Source organism: Delphinus delphis, chromosome 1, assembly GCF_949987515.2.
Source record: "Delphinus delphis chromosome 1, mDelDel1.2, whole genome shotgun sequence".
NCBI classification, from domain to species: Eukaryota; Metazoa; Chordata; class Mammalia; order Artiodactyla; family Delphinidae; genus Delphinus; species Delphinus delphis.
Window position 1 is genome coordinate 50,071,424 of NC_082683.1, and position 18,586 is coordinate 50,090,009.

At 40.3% G+C, this 18,586-nt stretch overlaps 1 protein-coding gene across 1 annotated transcript in view; it reads left to right on the top strand.

Moving 5' to 3' along the window:
• Positions 1-5,878: 5,878 nt before the first annotated feature.
• Positions 5,879-18,586, top strand: part of LOC132419996 (FGGY carbohydrate kinase domain-containing protein) — a 135,640-nt gene continuing 122,932 nt past the window's right edge. The window contains exon 1 of the mRNA XM_060003970.2: positions 5,879-5,981. Within this exon, the coding sequence (XP_059859953.2) occupies positions 5,928-5,981 (54 nt within the window). The 5' untranslated portion in view covers positions 5,879-5,927. The remainder of the gene's footprint in view (positions 5,982-18,586) is intronic.

Consider the following 18,586-nt stretch of genomic DNA (forward strand, 5'->3'; position numbering starts at 1 on the left):
AGCCCCAAGAGGTAACCCCATGCAACCCCATGAGCCCCAGGGCATGTGAGGGCAGAGTCTGTGTTGAAATAGCTTGCTGTAGAGTTCTGATTGGCCAGCTAGGGGAGAATGACTCAACTTCCCGGAATCTTAGTCTCAAAGACAAGTGAGATCTTAAACATCTCTAGTCCAATCCATTTATTTTATAGATAAGGAGAGTCAGATTTAGAGAGAAAAATAAGCTGGTAGATAATAACTTGGATCCTGCTTGTATCTTGTAATTACTCCTCCCATATTTACTAGCTATTTGACCTCCTTCAGCTGAGATGTCCTCATTTGTGGAGTATGTATAATAATAGGACCTCATTGGGTCCTCACTGGGTCTCATTGGGTCGTCATGCGTATTAAATGTGATAATGTCTATAAAGAGCCTAGAAGAGTCTGGCACATAATAAGCCCACAGTAACTGTTAGCAATTACTATTTGATTTCGATTTCTCCTTCTTCTTCTTTCTATATTATAATTTCTTCTTCTTACTGCCTGGCTTTGAGGGTGGTTTCACTGAGACTTTTTTTCAGCCACCGTATTTTAAAAATTGAATCTTTGACAAGCAGTAGGATATGTTGATGCAAAAATATACCCATCCTTCAAACCGTGTGAACTTTTATGTAAAGTAAAATGCAGAACTTTAAGCCCTCATGAGAATCAAGATGCTTGCACAGCCTCATGACTCTGATCGTTGCTGCCTGGGATGCCCTCCCTCTCTACCTAAAGAAGCACTTATTCGTCCTTCAAGGCCTGGCTCCCATGTGGTCACCTCTGTGAAGTGCTCACTCCTTTCCCAGGCAGTCTGGGCTTCTACCACACTTGTCACCCACCTCACTGTAGCGCTTGGCATGTTTCGTTGTAATTTTTCTATTTCCACTTCTGTCTGCCCAGCCTGACTAAGAGCTCCTTGAGGAGGAGGGGCCGTGCCTTATTGTTAATTCTTCTCCTCCAGCTCCTCCTTCCTCTTCCCCCTCCCTCCTCCTCCCTCCTTCCTCGTCTCTCTTCTTCTATTATTATTGTTGTTGTTATTTTGCCTTATTATTTTTATAACCTTGTTGCTGATCTCAGTGCCTAGCATATAGTGTGCAACCAAACGTTTTGTTTTTATTTTGGTTTTCTAATTATTTATTTATTTTTGGCTGCATCGTGTCTTAGTTGCCACATGCAGGAGCTTCCTTGTGGCATGCAGGATCTTTCATTGCGGCACGCGGGGTCTTTCGTTGTGACGCGTGGGCTCTTCCTTGCAGCCTGTGGACTTCTCTCTAGTTGTGGCATGCGGGTTTTCTCTTCTCTAGTTGTGGCGCGTGGGCTCCAGGGCACGTGGGCTCTCTAGTTGAGGTACGCAAGCTCAGTAGCTGTGGCGCACAGGCTTAGTTGCCCCGTGGCATGTGGGATCTTAGTTCCCCAACCAGAGATCGAGCCTGCATCCCCTGCATGGAAGGCAGATTCTTTATCACTGGACCACCAGGGAAGTCCCAAATGTTTTGTTTTATTGCAGGTTTTTATAACTTTATTCATATCACACATAATTAAAGAATGTGTCAAAGGTCTACATACACTTTAAACAATACTAAATTGAATACTCATGTACCACGACCCATGAAAAAGGATATTATGGAAGAGAATATTACCAGTACCTTTTATGTGCAGAATTTTAGCTGTATGATCAAATAAATGTTAACTACTTTCTTGCTGTATTTTGCTTAATGTTCTAGTTCTTAAAGTAAGTTTGAATCTTGTTTTGGGCATGGCTCACGATAAGTAGTCCTTCCAAGTTTATACCATCTGAAAATATAAACTTTGCTTCTGTATTGTCATCTTCTACTTCATTATTAAGACCATTGGCTGAATAAAATGAAGAATGACTCTAGAGACCTCCTTAATGGTTGCAGTTACTTTTGGCTGTGGCCATTCATCCCAGTCACCTGACTATCCCATCATGCAAGCCTCATTTCAAGGAGAACTAATATTTACTTGGTATTTAACATATAATAAGCTGTTTATATGTGACAGCTTATTTCATTTTCACAAAAGTCCTCCCACATTTATGTCATTCTTCCCATTTTGGAACTGAGGAAACTGAGGCTCAGAAAGATTACCTTTTATAAGGTCACCTGGCTGGAACATGGTAGTCAGGATAGAATCAAATAGATCTTTGACTCAACCCTTGTTTTCTCCTCTGCTCTTCACAAGTGTATGGGGGAAAACTGATCAAAAGCCTTTTGCTCGTGAAGATTCCCTAACCTACTTGTCATCAAGGCTAGGAGGTTGGTTCAATCTGAGTGAGTCTATGTTGGCTCTAATAACCCTTGCTTTCTGCCCTTGAAAAGTAAATGAAGGACTCAAAGAATCAATGGTAGCCTAAAATCAAGGGCATACTTTGGCAGAGACAAAAACAGAACCTATAGAGCCTGGCTGCTTTGTATTTTTATAACCTAGGACATGCTATTTAAGTCTCTGCTTCAATTTACACATCTGTACAATAGGAATAATGGTAGACTCTTCCCTTTAGGGTCGTTGTGAAGATTAAGTGATCTAACTCCTGCCATGTGCTTGGAATATGGCCTTTAGTAAGTACCCAGTCAATCGTAGCTGCTGTTGTTGCCAACAGCACTTTATTGCTGGAAAGTCAGTGTCCTGTAAGGACACCTGTCATTAGTGGAGTCAACTGTGCTCCTTCCTTTTGGATCACAGAGCAGCCTTCAGGCCAGGATAGCCATCAGCATGGAAAGAGCTTTCACAAAAAAATATTTTGAAGTATTTACGTTTATTGCAAAGGATTAAAGCACACATAAATACATGAATGTGCTCACTCTCTCTCTCTCTGTCAAAACAAACTATCACTTGTTTTCTCCCAGAGCTTGGGAGTGATTGGAGGTGCTCTGGGGAACATATTTCTGTGTCCCTGTCCATCAGAGTCATGATATCTGACGAGAAGCGTGTACCATTCCAAATGAGTGAGCACAAGCAGGAGTCAACTCAGAAATTTCTGGACAGAGCCAGGCAGAGCCTTCACCTGCCATTTCTGAGCAGCAGAGCCCCAGTCTGCCAATGGAGTTCTGCAAAAGCTGATGCAGGAACATCTTTAAATCGTGGGGTTTGGGGTTTGGGTAGGGGGAGGTGATGCAAAGCTCTCCTAAGCAATTTATGTATACAAGTTTTGCTTGTTTGTTTGTTTTTTAAAAAGCATATCCTGGGATTTGAGGCCAGTATCTACCTGAGTACAAGTCCCACCTCAGCCGTTTACTACCTGTGTGACTGTGGACAATGTGCAACCTCTCTGAAACTAATCTGTCTGATGGTGCTAGAAGAGTTCTGGAAGAGAAGGGTGCAGGGCATGAAAAGAGATGGCTTGACTTTGGTGGGTATCCATCCACCTGTCCAAACCCTGGATCCCAAGTGCTTGGCATGGGCTGTCTTATTTGCCCCAAAGCAGCTGGGGCATGCAGTATAGGGCAGTAGTTTCTAGAGTTGGCATGTGATAAAATTTCCACTGGCAAAGACAGAGAGACAAAAATGAAGACCATTTAGTGTGTGCTTCTTCTGTCTGGAACGCTCTCTGTATCATATATCAACACAAACACACACACACATATATATACAAATACAGACAGATATACATATACTCACACCTGAATAATTTCTATGTATGTTTCCATCTTAATTCAAATATCACTTCTTCAGAACAGCCTTATCTGACCCCTAGATTATATTAAGTCCCTCACTTATGAGCTCTTATAATACCTTTTGATAGTCTTTCATTTATTTATCACAGTTTGTATGTATACATTTGTGTGATATCCATCTTAGGGTGACCAGTTGTCCCTTTTGCCTAGTACTGAGAGTTTTCCAGGACATAGGATTTCTGGTGTTAAAACTAGGAGAACCCTGGCCAAACCTGAATCATTGGTCTCCCTAGTCTGCCTCACTCTGAAGAGAACAGCTCCGTGAAGGTGGAGACTATGCTCTTTTGTTTACATTTGCTTTCAGTGCCTGGATCACAGTAGGAGCTCAGGAAACATCTGTTGAACCCATAAGGAAATGAGTGAATATGTCAATGAAAGCTAAACTGTCTTTTCTTGCAGGAAAACAAACAAACAAACAAACCTTTTTTTTCCCCCTGAGATTATTCTTTTTCCTTTAGGTGTTAAATTTACCCTTTTATAAATTACCTTTATTTGGCAAAGTTTAAAGTTGATAATATTGTATAGTCTCCTGCCTTCCCTCACCCCCTTCCTCTTTGGAGGGTGGAATTCTTGCTGATTTGAGGAATCACTCATTTAGTGAAAAGAGAACCAGAATAGTTAGAGCTCAGACATTTAAAGAAGTGCTGCACTATAAACTTTATGAGGGCAGAAATTATGGTTAGATTCAGTTCACTTCTATATCCCCAGGGTCAGACGTAGTAAGGGCTGAATAAATATTTGTAGAATAAATGAATGAGTAGATTCTCTGCCCAGCCTCAAGACATGCAGGAGTAGACCCAGTGTGCCTAACTCCTTTTTCCTCCCTACCTTTTAATATACCCTTCCACAACCATAATATCACTTCAGCATTCATCCCTGCTGGGTGGATGAGAAGCTCGTGCCATTCCAGATGAGTGAACACGTGGTCCATCCCTGCCTGTCCCAGTCCATCTCTTGATGTCCTTTCCTAACACCTAATGGGCTTCCATGGTCTGCTACCAAAAAAAGACGTTGCCGTATCTTGAATAATGAGAGCATCTCTCTCACCTGCATGTCTTTGTTCAAGCTATTCCCTTGACATGGAGTGCCTGTTCTAATTCATCTGGCTAAATCTTACTAGTCTAAGCTTATGTCCCATTCTCTCAGAAGCCATCTCTGGACCATTTCATTCCTCACCCACTGTGCCCCTCCACAGTATCCTATGTTTTGTCTTTACCGTCCCATGGACCACACTGTTTTCTATTTGACTATTTACTTATCCAACTACCCTGAGATGAGGAGCTTCTTAAGACAAGAACTCTTTCTGATTCATCTCTGTGTCCTCAGCACCCAGTTGAGAGAAATGGTATGCTATTAGGTGTCTAATCAGTGTTTGTAGAAGGAGGGGGATATATCAGTTATTTCGTGCCATTAAAATGCTAGGTTAGAAACAAACATAAAATCCTCGCGGTATACAAAAGGACATGTATTTTTGTTCACAAGTCTATCGATTGGCTGGGTGATGCTGGTGATTCGGGCTCGTCAGTTGCCGGCGGACTGCGAGGATTTGCTGATCCTGTTTGGGCCCTCTCACGTATCTGAAACATCACGTGTGAGAACTGAGCTGACTCAGCTTGCTGCATATCCATCCAGCAGGCTCGCTGGGGCATGTTCTTGTGGCAGAGGGAGAGAAGGAAGAGCAGAAGCACACAGTTGTCGAGGCCTAAACCTGGGAAACCGGTGCACAGTGTCACTTCCGCCTCATTCTGTTGGCCAAACCGAGTCACAAGCTTGACCCAGACTCAAGGGTTGGGAACCCCACCTCTCAACAAGAGGTGCTGCGAAGTCATATTGCACAGTGGGTGGAAGCAGGGAGAGCTAGAAAATGGGGACCATTATTACAATCAGTCTACCACAGAGAGGGAGTTGGCCAGGAACTGTCACATCAGTTTCTTTCCAAAATGATCTCTTTTGCTACCTTGACGCCTGAATGAGTTTATCAGAAAGGTTTCCAGAGGTGAAGCCAGGCCCGTCCTTTGTCAGGACTAACTTCCCCACCGTCAAAGGTATTTAATAAGAAGCTGAATTCCGTGGTCATAGAAACATCACATGGGAGGAGGATAAGGCTCCTTCTAGCCTTGAGGGACAATATTTTCACATACTTTGCCCCTTTCTTTCCAGATCAGCAAAAACCCGATCTTTGTACCAGGAGTCTGGGGCCCTTATTTCTCAGCCATGGTCCCTGGGTTCTGGCTGAATGAAGGTGGCCAGAGCGTTACTGGAAAATTGGTAAGTTGACACTTTCTTCATGTGGTCTTTACTGTTTTTACACCCTTGACTAGTCCATTTTGTCACATTCCCCGTATACCCAGGATCTGGAAGGTTTGCAGACTCCTACATCAGAAGAATTAACTTTCTCTTAGCACAAAGTCTCACATATGGAGCATATGTAGACCGTGTTTGCCAAAGGAATCAATGTTGATCCAGGCATTGATGACTAACCCATCTTCTCACCTATCTTTCTTTCACAGAACAACCCATTTTTCTCACGGCAACAGGAGTAATATTCTACTTGGTAAAAAGGACTATGTTAATCTCCAGCCAGAATCCTTCAGTGGTTCCCTGTAGCCCTCGGGACATAGCTCAGATAGTTTTCTGGGCACATCATTCCCTTTGTGGTCTGTCCCCTCCAGTCTCACCCATGTACTTGTCACGAAGGCCAGATTGCCCTACTCACAGCTTCCCCATGGCTCCTGTTATTCTGCTCCTCTGTGCCTTTGTATATGCTTCTTTCCCTACTCGGAGAGTTCTTTATCACTTGCTAGTTTTACTTGATCCTTAAGATGTAACTCCAGTTCTTAGCGCATTCTGCGATAATCTGTCTTTTCCAGAAATCTACGCACTCTTTAAAGGCATGGGTTATATCGTACTCCTCTTTGTATTTAGCTCAGTGCCTGGTTCGTAGAAGGTGCTTGGAGAAAATGTGTTGAATTCACGGGGTCATCTCATAGGGAAGACAGAAGATCTATAAAAGTGAGATGAGTACTATACCAGAGGTACAAGGCACAGAGTTCGCACAAAGCTAGATTAAGGAATTCTTTTCAGGGGAGAAAGCATTTGTACTGCACCTTAATGATAAATAGGGACCAACCAGACACAGAAAGGTGAGGATATTCTTCTAGGTATGAGAACTTGCCTAGGAACAAAGACATGGGAGTGAAAAATAGCAAGGCATATTTGAGAGTAATTGCAGAATTTCAGTTGTGGCATAAACTGTTCTTAGAAGAATGACTTACAATAAAAGTTAGAGAGCTGGGCAGGGACCAAACAGAAGTCCCTGTAAAACATGCTAAGGAGTTGAACTTCAGGTAGTAGACCACAGAGAGTAGGTGAAAGATTGGCATAGTTTTGGGTGTTGTCAGATCTCTGTTATAAAAACTGGCTAGCAGCCGTCAGGAAGCAGGCCTGAGGGTGCACGGCTGGGTGAAGAGAGACCAGCTTTAATAGGTTAGTCCACAGACAAAAAGCCGTGAGGACTTTGGCAATAATGGACAGTGGCAATAATGACTGAGAATTGAGGTCAAGAGATCAGCAGACCTTGGAAGGATTAAATGCGGAAAGCAAGGGACAGTAAGATCCAGGCTCAGTTACTCAGCCTCACATTCACTATGTTGTATTGAAATCATCTGTTTATGGTCTGCTCCCCTACCAGCTTTTCTAAATGTCCAGCCAAATCAAAAGTGATCTGATCTCAAGCTGGATATGGATACAAATAACCATTAATTTTCCATTTCTTCATGTGTTTCTCTTTTATTCTTAGCTGCCTCAAGTTCTCTCTCAAAGTTGATGCACGCATAGGTGGGCGGCTGGATTCAAAGAGCATGTTTTGTGCCTTCACTCTTGTGCCAGGCTGTAGAGATACCTGAATTAGTCCCCCCATTAGTCCCTGGTTTTAAGGAGCTCATCGTCTAGTAGGGAAGCACAGTGAGTATAAATTAAATAACGTCTGATAGGTCTTAATAACCAATTAGACTTTTCTAGAAAAGTCAAGAAAAAGACATCACTCGATGCCTAAGGTACAGTGGGATTGAAACTTTACAGTCTCCTCTTTAAACTAGTGTTATGTATTTACACAACTTTCCACTTAAATATCCACTCCCTTTCTATGACACATAGAAAACCCATTACTGAAACATAGCCCTTTTCAAGCCCACATCATGGTATAATTACCTTTAGGAGAACCAGAAGTCATAACAGACACAACCCAGAGTCTTTTTTAACAAGGATAACAATCCAATAAACTAACTCTTTGTGCAGGATGCATTGTCCATGAAGCTGTCCATCAACAGGTTTTCAGAGAGTTAGTTTACTAATTGACCGTCTGTGTCAGTCTAGAAATGCTTTTACCAGTATTTGACTCAGAGTTGGCTCTGTTGCTATGGATATAAGCCATCTTTGCCCAAACATTATGACGTATCTTGGTGGACAAGAATTCGTTATGCCTGTTTCCTAAGCCTGAATTTAAATTTTAAAAAATGACCCTTTTCTGACCATTAATAAAATTTTCATAATAGTCCACTATGGTTTTTGACAAGAATCATAGGACTTTCTGGCCTTTATCTAGCTAGTTGATTTTGCATCATCAACCAATGAAGTTGCATGTAGAGTTACACTTAGGGCAGTTCTATGTTTAGAGTTTCATTAGACATAGGAATGGGGTATGACTGACTTACCCATGGGTTACAAAAAGCAAAATCTAAGGAAGTCGAGAAGTTAGCATAATGGGGGCAAAATCTGAATCAAGAACAAAACAGACTGTCCAATAAATCGTCACTCCAGAGAGGCCAAGCAAAGAGACAGAAACCACCTATAAAATAAAGAGATATAAAAATAATAACAATGATGATGGTAATAATAATAACAACAACAATTGTCCCTTATTGAGTACATTTTCCCGTGGGAAAGATTTATATATATATATATATATATATATATATATATATATATGTATATATATATAAAATCATGTTAATCCTTGAATGATACTCATAATAATCACAATGCCTAATATTTATTTTGAAGACTTATGTCCCAGTCTCAATTCCAAGAGCTTTTCATGTCCTATTTTATTTAATTCTCTGATACGCCTATAAGTTAGGTACAGTTATTATCCATATTTTACACATGAAGAACTGAAACTCAGGGTAGCAAGCACAGCCTGGAGAGATTCCTGATGCACTGTCAATGGCCTTTTTACCTGTTTCCGTTGGTACTCACCTTTCCTTTCCATTTACTTATTCTGGTTTATCACCGGTTTTACAGCCTATTGTCATCATACAGAACACCATAAGAGGAAGTTACATTGCTTTTATTCCTTGTTTCATATGTACATATTCTCTCATAAGCTATGTCTGAAAGTGGCTGCTCCATTATTACATTGTCCAGAATATATTATAAACATGCAGTTGTAAATATATCACCTAAAGCAGAAGGGAAGAGATAGAAGAAGAAGAGGGAAGTAAAGAAGGGGAAAGAAGAGAGGGAAAAAAGAAAAAAGAAACAAAATTTATCTAAACTCTAGATTTAGAAAAAAGATATTTTGCTTCATTTTTACAATTAAATACAGATCTTCCATCACAAAGCAAAATCCTTCATTCCAAGTATATGAATAGATTGGTACTTTAAAAAAAAATCTCCATCTGGTTAACTTCAGGATGAAGAAAAAAATAGGATAGGATCTTTTCTGGCTCTGGAGCCTTTGCAATTTCATCTGTCTGAGATTTGGGCTTGTTTTTCACTCATTTCAAGCTTGTGCTGCTGCTATTTATTTCCTCTTAGAAGGGCACATACCCCATTCCCATGGATGATTTACTTCAGTTCACCAAACACCCATCAAAGATTGTCTCGTGCTTGTTGATACACTCTCCAGAAAGTTTTGCAAAAACCATCACTTTTTGCCCAGGCTTTTTCCACAGAGCACCAACTGGTACAGTCACTGTGTCCAGATGCTGAAGCTTATTTCCAACTGGACCTCAGCCATCCCTCTGTCCAAGCACTCTTCTCTGTCTTGCTTGAAGTCATTTTTATTGGGGGAGGCATCGGGTAAGAGAGCCTAAGACAATTTCCTAAGCTGCCCCTATGGTGAAATTGGCTTTCTGGGACAACTGGGCTTGGTGGGGAGTTACCTTTGAATTTTTTGAAGCCAGAATTTAAATTTATAAATTTGGGCCACAGGGTCATAATGTTGCAGGGTTCTAGCTCTTGGAGTTTTAGAATTGGCGCATTGCAAGTGCCTATCTGCCTCCTTCCTTGTCACCAAAGCCCCTCAGCCTGGGGCTAGCCTCAGGGGGGTCAGCCAGCTCTTCCATATGAAGAGCTTGCCATGTACTCAGTGCTGTCCAGGTTAGAGGTAGTGATGCCATCCCTTCATTCAGTCACTCTTTCCAGCACGTTACAGAGATTTCCTGAGGGATTACTCTGGGCCAGGCAAGAATATGGTCACACATGATTCCTGTCCTCCAGTGGCTTATCATCTAGTGGGAAAGCTGCATATGGAACTGACAATTATAATTTATTATAGCACATAAAAGTAGATTGCACTACCCCGACTGGGAGAATCTGTTCTATGCTCAGCACATTGAGGCCCTCATGAAGATTCAGGATTTCATCTGATCTTCACAGCATGTCTATGTGGTCAGTTTTACTAGTGACTAAGGCTCAGAACAGTGAGGTAACTTGATCAAGGTCTTAACAGTTGTAAATGAGGAGAGCCTTGATTCAAACCCAAGTCAGCTACTGGAAGCCCCAGATCTTTCCAGAATTGAACCTGACTTTTATAGGGCTGCCTTTCTGAATTTTTCTTACAGTTCTCTTGTAGACTTCCTTGAGAAGCAATTATTGTATCAGTTAGTGTGACTTTCTTACCAAGTGTATTAAAGCACGTATAGTTGGCAGGCTTTGTAAGGCCATGAGAGAGAAACTTATGTGTATCAGCCTTGACAGGATCTAGGTATATAGACTTAGGTGTGTCCCCAGCATGTCACATTAGCTAATTGGAATGACTTCATGGATACAAAGACCAGCTCTGCATAAACAGATGCCTCCCTGTTCTCTCCTCCTGCCCAGGCTTTCACTGTATTTTTTGTACACCCACCTGGATTCCTGCACATCTTCCTAATTACCTTACTCTTCCTATAAGGACACCAATTCTATCAGATCAGGGCCCCACCCTTATGATCTTATTTAACCTTAATTACCTCCATAATGTCTCCATCTCCAAATGCAGTTGTATTGGGGGTTGGGCTTCAACATCTGAATTTTGAAAGGATACAATTCAGTCCATAACAGTCATACATATTTCAAACAAGTTCTGAGAAACAAAGCATAATCTTTTGTGTTTACCTACATATTTACCATTTCCATTGTTTTTTATTTCTTTATGAAAATTTAAGCTTCCACCTGATATTTCCCTTCAGCGTGAAGAACTTCCTTTAGCATTTCTTTAGTTGTTGCAGGTCTACTGGCAAACAAACAAACAAAAACACACCTTCTTAGTTTTTTTTGTTTTGTTTTGTTTTGTTTTGTTTGCGCCACGCGGGCATCTCACTGTTGTGGCCTCTCCCGTTGCGGAGCACAGGCTCCGGACGCGCAGGCTCAGCGGCCATGGCTCACGGTCCCAGCCGCTCCGCGGCATGTGGGATCTTCCCGGACCGGGGCACGAACCCGTGCCCCCTGCATCAGCAGGAGGACTCTCAACCACTGTGCCACCAGGGAAGCCCCACCTTCTTAGTTTTCTTCTTTTTTCCTTCAACACTTAAAGATGTCAATGTATTGTATTCTGGCACCATTGTTTCTTATGAGAAGTCAAACATCATTTATTTTGTTCTTCCCCTATGTACAGTGTATTTTTTTTCTCTGGCTACTTTTAAGATTTTCCCTTAATCTTAGTTTTTATTATGGTGTGCCCAGATATTGTGTTTTGGAAATTTATCCTTCCTCCCCCAGGTTTGCTATACTTCTTGAATTTGTAAATTCCTGTCTTTCACCAAGTTTGGGAAATCTTTAGCATGTATATATTTAAATGTCTTTTCTGCCCTATTTGCTCTTACTCCTCCTACTGTGACTCCAATTACACATTTTTAAGACCTTTGGCTATTGTCCCATAGCCCCTGAGAGCTTCTGGGGTTTTTTTATTCCCCCCAGTATTCCTCTCTCTTTCTCTCTCTGTCTCTCTCCTTCTCTCTCTCAATTAGACACTCTCTATTGGTCTTTTTTCAAGTTCACTGACTCTTCTGTCTGCAATCTCCAACCAGCTCGTGGACCCATACATTTCAGATATTATATTTATCAATACGAGAATTTCTACTTTTTAATTATTTCCATTTCATTGCCATTTCCTATCTGTTTGTTAGTTATGAGAGTGTTATCCTTTACATGCTTAAGCATTGTTAAATTACTAGCTTTAAAATTCTTGTCTTCTAATTTTAACATCTGTGTTATTTCAGGGTTATTGTCCATTAAATGGCCATTCTCTTAAGTAAGAATTACATTTTCCTGTTTCTTCATACGTCTAGTAATTTTGACTCATATCTTGAACATTGTCATTGATGTATTGTAGAGACAGTGGATTATTCTTATTTCTCTGAAGAGTATTTTCTTAAGCAGGTAATTTAATGACAACTCAAACTCCAAGTTTTGTCTCTCCTTTGTTGAGTTCTTTAAGCCTTAGTTGGGCTACTTATTATGTAATTCAGAGATCATCCAGAGATTAAGGTAACCTTTATGCACAGTGTTGAGCTCCCTTTCTATGTCTCTCTCCTTTCTGAGATCTCCCTACCTTTTATTTTCTAGTTGCTATGGTGGCCTTGAACTCTGACCTCTAATTTCTTAGCTATGAAGACTGCATACTTCTATCTATCTGAGTGTTAGCTGTCCTGCATGACACTGATTAGGGCCTGCCCTCAGGCAAAAATCTGTAAAATCAAGAAACACATATAAAACTCTTTTTTCCGGGGCTTCCCTGGTGGCGCAGTGGTTGAGAGTCCGCCTGCCAGTGCAGGGCACATGGGTTTGTGCCCTGGTCCGGGAGGATACCACATACCACAGAGCGGCTGGGCCCATGAGCCGTGGCCGCTGAGCCTGCATGTCCGGAGCCTGTGCTCCACAGCAGGAGAGGCCACAACAGTGAAAGACCTGCATACCGCAAAAAAAAAAAAAAAAAAAATGTTTTTTCCTTCAATGTGTCTGTTCCTTCTCAGTTTCTACCTGGCTTTGGTCACTTCCCAGTATCTTCAGAGAATTGTTTGATATATTTTGATCAGCATTTATAATTGTTATCTGGGAAAGAATTCATATGATAAGAACTATTTAGCCATTTTAAGAAGTGGAACTGGGCAGAGGGGTGGTGGTGGTGGGATGCATTGGGAGATTGGGGTTGACATGTATACACTAATATGTATAAAATAAATAACTAATAAGAACGTGCTGTATAAAAATAATAAAATAAAACTTTTTTAAAAAAGAAAAATATTTCAGATGTGATAAAAACAATATACTGGCTTCAGAATTTTTAAAAAGGCAAAATTAAAATGAATAAACATTTAATCAGAAGTCTCCAAAAAAAAAAAAAAAGTGGAACTCCTGAATGATTTCTTTTAAATCAAATAAGATTATGTTTCTTCCCTGATTAAAACCCTTCTGTTGGCAATCTGTATGTCTTCTTTAGAAAAATGTCTATTTAGGTCTTCTGCCCATTTTTGGACTGGGTTGTTTGTTTTTTTGATATTGAATTGTATGAACTGTTTGCATATTTTGGAGACTAATCCCTTATTGGTCACAATGTTCGCAAATATTTTCTCCCATTCTGTAGGTTGTCTTTTCATTTTGTTGATGGTTTCCTTTGCTGTGCAAAGGCTTTTAAGTTTGATTAGGTCCCATTTGTTTATTTTTGCTTTTATTTCTTTTGCCTTGAGAGACTGATCTAAGAAAATGTATTGCTACGATTTATGTCAAAGAATGCCTATTCCTCTTCTAGGATTTTTATGGTGTCACGTTTTATATTTAGGTCTTTAAACCATTTTGAGTTTATTTTTGTATATGGTGTGAGGGAGTGTTCCAATTTCACTGCAGTCAGGATAGCTATCATCAAAAAGTCTACAAATAATAAATGCTGTAGAGGGTGTGGAGAAAAGGGAACCCTCATACACTGTTGGTGGGAATGTATTTAAATTGGTGCAGCCGTTATGGAAAATAGTATGGAGGTTCCTTAAAAAGCTAAAAATAGAGCTACCATATGATCTAGCAATCCCACTCCTGGGTATATATCCAGAGAAAAGAAAACTCTAATTCAAAAAGATACATGCACCCCAATGTTCATAGCAGCACTATTTACAATAGCCAAGACTTGGAAACCACCCAAGTGCCCATCAACAGGTGATTGGCTTAAGAAAATGTGGTATATATATATATATATATATATATATATATATATATATACACAATGGAATATTACTCAGCCATAAAAAAGAACGAAATATTGCCATTTGCAGCAACATGGATGGACCCAGAAAATATTATACTTCTCAAAGTAAATCAGACAGAGAAAAACAAATACTATATCACTTATATGTAGAATCTAAAAAATAATACAAATTAATACATATACAAAATATAAACAGACTCACAGACATAGAAAACAAAGTTATGGCTACCAAAGTTATGGAGGGAGGGACAAATTAGGAGTATGGCATTAACAGATACAAACTACTATAACCTAAAATAGATAAGCAACAAGGATTTACTGTATAACACAGGAACTATATTCAATCCTTGTAATAACCTATAATGGAATATAATCAGAAAAAAAATAACTGAATCACTATGCTGTAAACCTGAAACTGATGAAATACTGTAAATCAACTGTACTTCAATTTAAAAAAATCTTTCTGTATCCTCTCATAGTACTTAGAATAAAATCTAAAGCCTTTGCCATGGCCTGCTTGATTTTCTCCACTTTCTACCTCTCTATCCTCATTTTGTACAACTTTCCTACTTACTTACTCCAGTCTAGTCTCACTGGACTCCTGTCAATTCCTAGGACATATGAAGCTCTTTGCTACTATAGAATCTTTGCATTTGTCATTCTCTTTACTTGGAAATTGTTGTTTCTTTTTTTTTTTCTTCATGTCTTATCTTAAATTTCACCCTCAGGTCTTTCCTGAACCCTCTATCTAAAATCAGTGTTCATATTACAGTAACTTATCTATTTCCTTCAAAGAACGAATCACTATCTTTAATTATTATATGTATTTGTTGACTCTATATGTCAATAGAATATCATCTCCGAGTGGACAGAAAGTACACCTGCCTTAATTGCTACTGAATCCCCTGTGCTTACTATGACCAGAACAGAGTAGGTGTTCAATTAACATTCATTAAATCTATAAAACCTTATCAGGCTGGACTATATGTGAATATTGGGATACCCATTTTCCCTTCATAAGTCAGAGCTTTGTGAAAGCGACGACTTCTATTTGTCTTTGTATCCTGAATTATTAGAATGATGCCTAGCACAGAGTAGAGATGTATCACATTAGTTTCATGAATCAGTGAACTAACAAACTGTAAAAATGAACAAAGCTACCAATTTTGATGGTGAATGAAATTGACTAAACTAACCCTGCATTAAATCAGAATTGATCAACTTGTAAGAGAAATTGTCCTATGTAAAGCTTATATGAAAAGTTGTAAAAAAAAAAAAAAATGAACACATAGTTTATATTTTCCTCTCCGGAATGTTTGTTGTTCCTAGGAACTGTTCAGTATTGAAACTCGCAGTCCTTTCCAGCAGTATAAAAAAAATTGTCTAGATTGGGCTTGCTTCTTTCATTAGATTTTCATGAGAATTTCAAAGCTGGGAAAAATCAGGCAAAATGTTTTTGCTTTGAGATAAGAAGATTAGGTAAGCAAAGAGTTGAAATAGCTTAGATGAAGAAGTGACATCACAGGTAAATACAAATGGAAAAAAAGCAGTTGTCACAAGTGATGAACATTGCTCTGAGCCTAATGATTGTTTTACCTGTAAAGAAGGAAAAAGGCAGCCTCAAGACTAATAGATAGTCTTGGTGGCGCAGCAATTAAGAACCCGCCTGCCAATGCAGGGGACACGGGTTTGAGCCCTGGTCCAGGAAGACCCCACATGTCCCAGAGCAACTAAGCCCGTGCACCACAACTACTGAGCCTGTGCTCTAGAGCCCACAAGCCACAACTACTGAGCCCACAAGCCATAACTGCTGAGCCCACGAACCACAACTACTGAGCCCATGTGCCTAGAGCCCGCGCACCGCAACAAAGAATAGCCGCCTCCCCCCCGCTGCAACTAGAGAAAGCCCGCGTGCAGCAGCAAAGACCCAACACAGCCAAAAATAAATAAATAAATACAATCTTAAAAAAAGAGCAGATGCTCCATCTCCTATTAAAAAAAAAAAAAAAGAAAAGACTAATAGATAAAACTGATTTTAATAGAGAAAAACCCATCAAGCAATAAGATAGCTTTGTCTTAGCAAAATGATCATGGAACCTAAAATTCTCAAATTTTAAATTTGCCTTTGTGATGTGTTTTTCTTGCCTGTAAACTCTTTGCCAAAGGTTTTGCTATCTCAGGCGGTGCAGTTCTCTGTGTAATTTTACAAACTCTTGCCTATTTGTCGTATTAACTTATTCAGGGTTTTAGAGAGAGAATTAGAAATGGTCTTGTCCAAGGTCATGCCCTGAGCCAGAGTTGAGCTCAGGTCTCAGGAGTCCTTGTCTGCGTTCTCTCCGTCATATCAAGGGTCAAAAACGCAAATGCTTAAAGGAGTCAGGCAGCATAAATGAATAAACAGACCAGGCAATGAGGTATTTTTTACTTCTACAGAGAAGTTTCTCTTTTCAGCTCTCAGTACTCTCAGGCTGAATTCCATGTTCCCTCCTTTGACAGAGAGGTGGGCATAGAGAAATAGATTGCTACTACAGGTAAAACATTAGTGCCATCATGATGATAAATTGAGTGGTGGTGCCTCTCACAAACTGGAGGGTGCAGGCCTGTCTGAAGGGATCAGTCACCACTCAGCTCCAGCTGACCCTTGCCATGGGGGAGTATGGTGACCCAGTGTTTTACATTCACCAGTTCTTCAAGAGAAACCAAAATCTGGACTTAAAGTGAAATCTCCCAGTTTTAAAATATTGGCTCATTTTTAAACACATTATATATCCCACGTAAAATACATCTGTGGGCCAGATGCCACCTCATACTACCCATGTATGATCTCTGTGTTATACTGTATTGCATTTCTATTTTTCCCATGTTCCAAATGCAGGTGTCACCTTAATAAGGAAATGCCAAAAAGCCCCACAATTCCAGTTATGTATTGTAAGATGGCCTTTTCCTCCTGATCCTGACCTGAAAGCCATCCTGAGGAAGATCTGACTCCACCCAGCTTAAGCTTCCTACCTATCCAAATAGTTTGTAGCCTTTTCTGCCTTCTCCTACAGCTGCCAGCTCTCAGAGCTGACATCTCAGAAGATGGAGGAAACAAGGAAAGAGTCATAGAGTCAGGATGGTTCTGTCTATATATTTCTAAGGCAGCCACTTGGAAAATATAGTTATCGTCGTCACACTTGTTATTGGGAAACAAATAACCACTTAATGGGACGCTGTGATCTTCTATACTGTGCTAAATGTATTAGAGAACAGAAGTAGAAGGATCAACCCTTGCAACAGGCACTCCAGGCTTTTGAAATGAGTACTCAGTTATTCGACAAACTGGCTCCTTCTTTGTTAATCAGGATGGGCCTTTGTCATCAGATGCTGTGGGGAAAAAAAAAACAAAAAAAACTGCAGCTGACCTTTTAAGGTCTTGTTCTTCCAACCATTTTTACTCTTTTGGTGGTACTTCCTTCTCTTTAATAATAGGCGTTACGATCTAAAAGCCACCTGTATGTCACTCACTGCAACCTTCCCTGCAAAGCAAATTTTACTGTCCACATTTTACAGTTGTAAGAGAAGAGGCTCTGAGAGGTCAAGTAACTTAGGTAGCAGAGAATATAAGTATAGACCATGAGTTTTGAACCTAAGTCTGTTTCCAAAGCCCATGTTTTCAGCTACTGTCTTAAAATGTAGATTTTATTATTATTATTCAGGTATGATGAGGCCAGCAGATCAGGAGATGATTGCCACTGAAAGGATAGTTTGTTACTCACAGTTCTCCAGAAGAGGGGGCCGGCTAAACCATGCAGGGCCAAATGGGAAGCACTAAGGTTGTCCCTAGTTGTCTGGTACCTGGCTCTGGGGTGATTAGAGCAGGGAAATAGAGGAGGTGGTGAGGAGGTGTGCTCTGTATTAGTCAGTTTGCATATGAAAGGCATGCTTACAGGCCAGTGGGGTCCTTTACTATCTCTAGGAATTGGCTAGCCCTGGAAAGGGCAGTCTCTCCAGGGTCAACAGGGCCCCAGATCCCAAAGCATCACAAATACAGAAAAATAAAAAGACATGATTAAAATGCCCACATTTCCTTTTATTAGACCCAAAAGTTCAAAGCCATCCTTTCACTCTGATTTTCTTATGCTCTGTAACTACTCAGTCACTAAGTTTTGTTTTATTTTCTTCAAAATGTGTCTCATTCATTCTTTCGAGATGTCAGGCATTGTAGGCACTGAAGAATGGGAAATAATGAGGTTTTTGATTTAAAAGAGCTCAGAGCGTAAGGTAAGAGATAGACATATAAACTAATCATTATTGAAGGACTTGATAAATGCTGCAATAGAGCAAGGACAGGGGATATTCGTGCCTTGTATTCCCAAGGTCAGCCTCTGAGCCCTGTCTGTGTTTCCTACCCTCTGTGCCTAGTCATCTCCCC